Genomic DNA, 2147 nt, shown 5'->3' with positions numbered 1-2147 from the left:
TATGCCAAGAATAATTGAAAAAGGTTATGTGTACACTATACTGTAGTTTAGTAGGTATGCAGTAATATTATGTCTAAAAAATATACATACTTTAATTCAAAAATACTTGATTGCTAAAAAATGCCAATCATCATCTGAACCTTCAGCAAGTTGTGGCTTTTTGCTGGGAGAGGTTCTTTTTTTCAATTTTTTAAAAATGCAGTATCTGTGAAGTCTATAAAGAGAAGCACAATAAAACGAGGGACACCTGCACTATTAAGAGGTTTACCCCTGTCCAGCATTATGCTAAGCATTTTGTATACAATTCCTTAGGTAATTATAATAGCAGGCCTATATTCTAGATCAGAAAACCGAGGCCTGGAAAGTTTAAATGACTTGTTCAGGGCTTCAAATACAGGTTCATTCAACACTACCTGTTCTACATTGAATTTTGGTACGCCCCCCCGCCCCCCGGAAAAAAAAAAAGACAATCCAATTCTAACTCTCATTATGACTTCAGAATGTGCCCTTTTTTTGGACATAGGGTCATTACAGCTGTGCTTGGTTAAGACAAGGGCATACTGGAGTGTGTGTGTGTGGGGGGGGTCCTGTTGTCCTTAAAACAAGATGGCACGTGAAGACCCAGGGAGAATACTATGTGATGACAAAGGTAGAGATTGGGAATGCCAGACTTCTAGCCTCCAGAGCTAAGAGACAGTACTGTTGTATTAAACCACCCAGTTTGTGCAGTTTGTTATAGGAGCCCTAGGGAAACAATAAAACCGTATCACCTTCTACACTGAAAATGCACATGTGAGTTGCTTATTTCGTATCTGCTGATGGACCAAAACGAACCTCTGAAGAAAAGAACATGATTTTGCCAGTTTGCTGTGTAAGATCACAGTTAATGTTAGTAGAATCTGATACCCATTTTTAGGTGGTAAGAAGTGCATTTTTACCTATCAATATTTAACGTGCATTTAGATTTGCTACATCTTCGTAAGAAAGTCATGTATTACGAAATCAAGACTATTTTTTGCACAACGAGAATGGCTCACCTATAAAAATGCTATGAATAATACTGTCATGTGATAATTTTGACAGATTCCCAAATTCTGTAGGTGTCTGTAAAACTCCAGTTGTCGTGAAATTGTCATAAAAATAGTAGATCCTGTGTTTGTCCCATACTATTAATTCTGGTATTGATGAATGCAGAAAATATGCAGTTATAACACTGTCAATCGTGACGTTTAATGAAAAGTCTTTGTGCACCCACTGTTCTGAATCTTCATTATACATCACTAGGTGAATTTTTTTCATGACATTACATGTAACACAGATATTTAAGAACAAGCCAAATTCCAGAGGGTGTGCTGTATACTCAATATTATGTATAGTCAGAGTAGCAGTCGGGAGTACATGTAGGATTTCCCTCAGTCTTTTAGTATCTATTATTTTGACAAATTTAAGATAAGGATATCCAAGATAAAGTTCATTTTTTGTCCAGATTGCCATGCTGCTTCTTTTATTAGCCTGGAAAGTGGGAAATAGAAAATAATTAGAATATCTTCAATTTTAGGGCTAGTTCTAACAATTCCTGTCTTCTAACTTGCTATATTTAAAAGTAAAACATAGCTCTGACCGGTTTGGCTCAGTGGATAGAGCGTCGGTCTGCGGACTCAGGAGTCCTGGGTTTGATTCTGGTCAGGGGCGTGTGGCTTGGTAGCGGGAACATGCTCAGTGGGGAGTTTGCAGGAGGCAGCTGATCGGTGTTTCTCTCTTGTTGATGTTTCTGACTCTCTGCCCCTCTCCCTTCCTCTCTGTAAAGAATCAATAAAATATATTTTAAAATAATAATAAAAGTAAAACATAGTAACTAGAATGGTTCATTTTTTTAAATATATTTTATTGAGTTTTTACAGAGAGGAAAGGAGAGAGTTAGAAACATCGATGAGAGAGAAACATCGACCAGCTGCCTCCTGCACACTCCCCACTGGGGATGTGCCCGCAACCAAGGCACATGCCCTTGACCAGAATCGAACCTGGGACCCTTCAGTCTGCAGGCCGACGCTCTATCCACTGAGCCAAACCGGTTTCGGCAAGAATGATTTATTTTTTAGTATATTTCTGAAAAATACTTCAAGCACAGAAATACATGGCATAGAAAT

The 2147-nt window shown here is 38.2% G+C and overlaps 1 protein-coding gene across 1 annotated transcript in view; it reads right to left on the bottom strand.

Annotated features, from left to right (window-relative positions):
• Nucleotides 1-1037: 1037 nt before the first annotated feature.
• The window catches only part of LOC102756423 (chromosome unknown open reading frame, human C1orf101), a gene marked incomplete at its 3' end in the record, with an annotated part of 8160 nt that continues 7050 nt past the window's right edge, over nucleotides 1038-2147 (bottom strand). The window contains exon 2 of the mRNA XM_006753132.2: nucleotides 1038-1512. Within this exon, the coding sequence (XP_006753195.2) occupies nucleotides 1038-1512 (475 nt within the window). The remainder of the gene's footprint in view (nucleotides 1513-2147) is intronic.

Source organism: Myotis davidii, unplaced genomic scaffold (genome assembly GCF_000327345.1).
Source record: "Myotis davidii unplaced genomic scaffold, ASM32734v1 scaffold13231, whole genome shotgun sequence".
NCBI classification, from domain to species: Eukaryota; Metazoa; Chordata; class Mammalia; order Chiroptera; family Vespertilionidae; genus Myotis; species Myotis davidii.
This window is presented reverse-complemented; position numbering and strand designations above follow the sequence as displayed.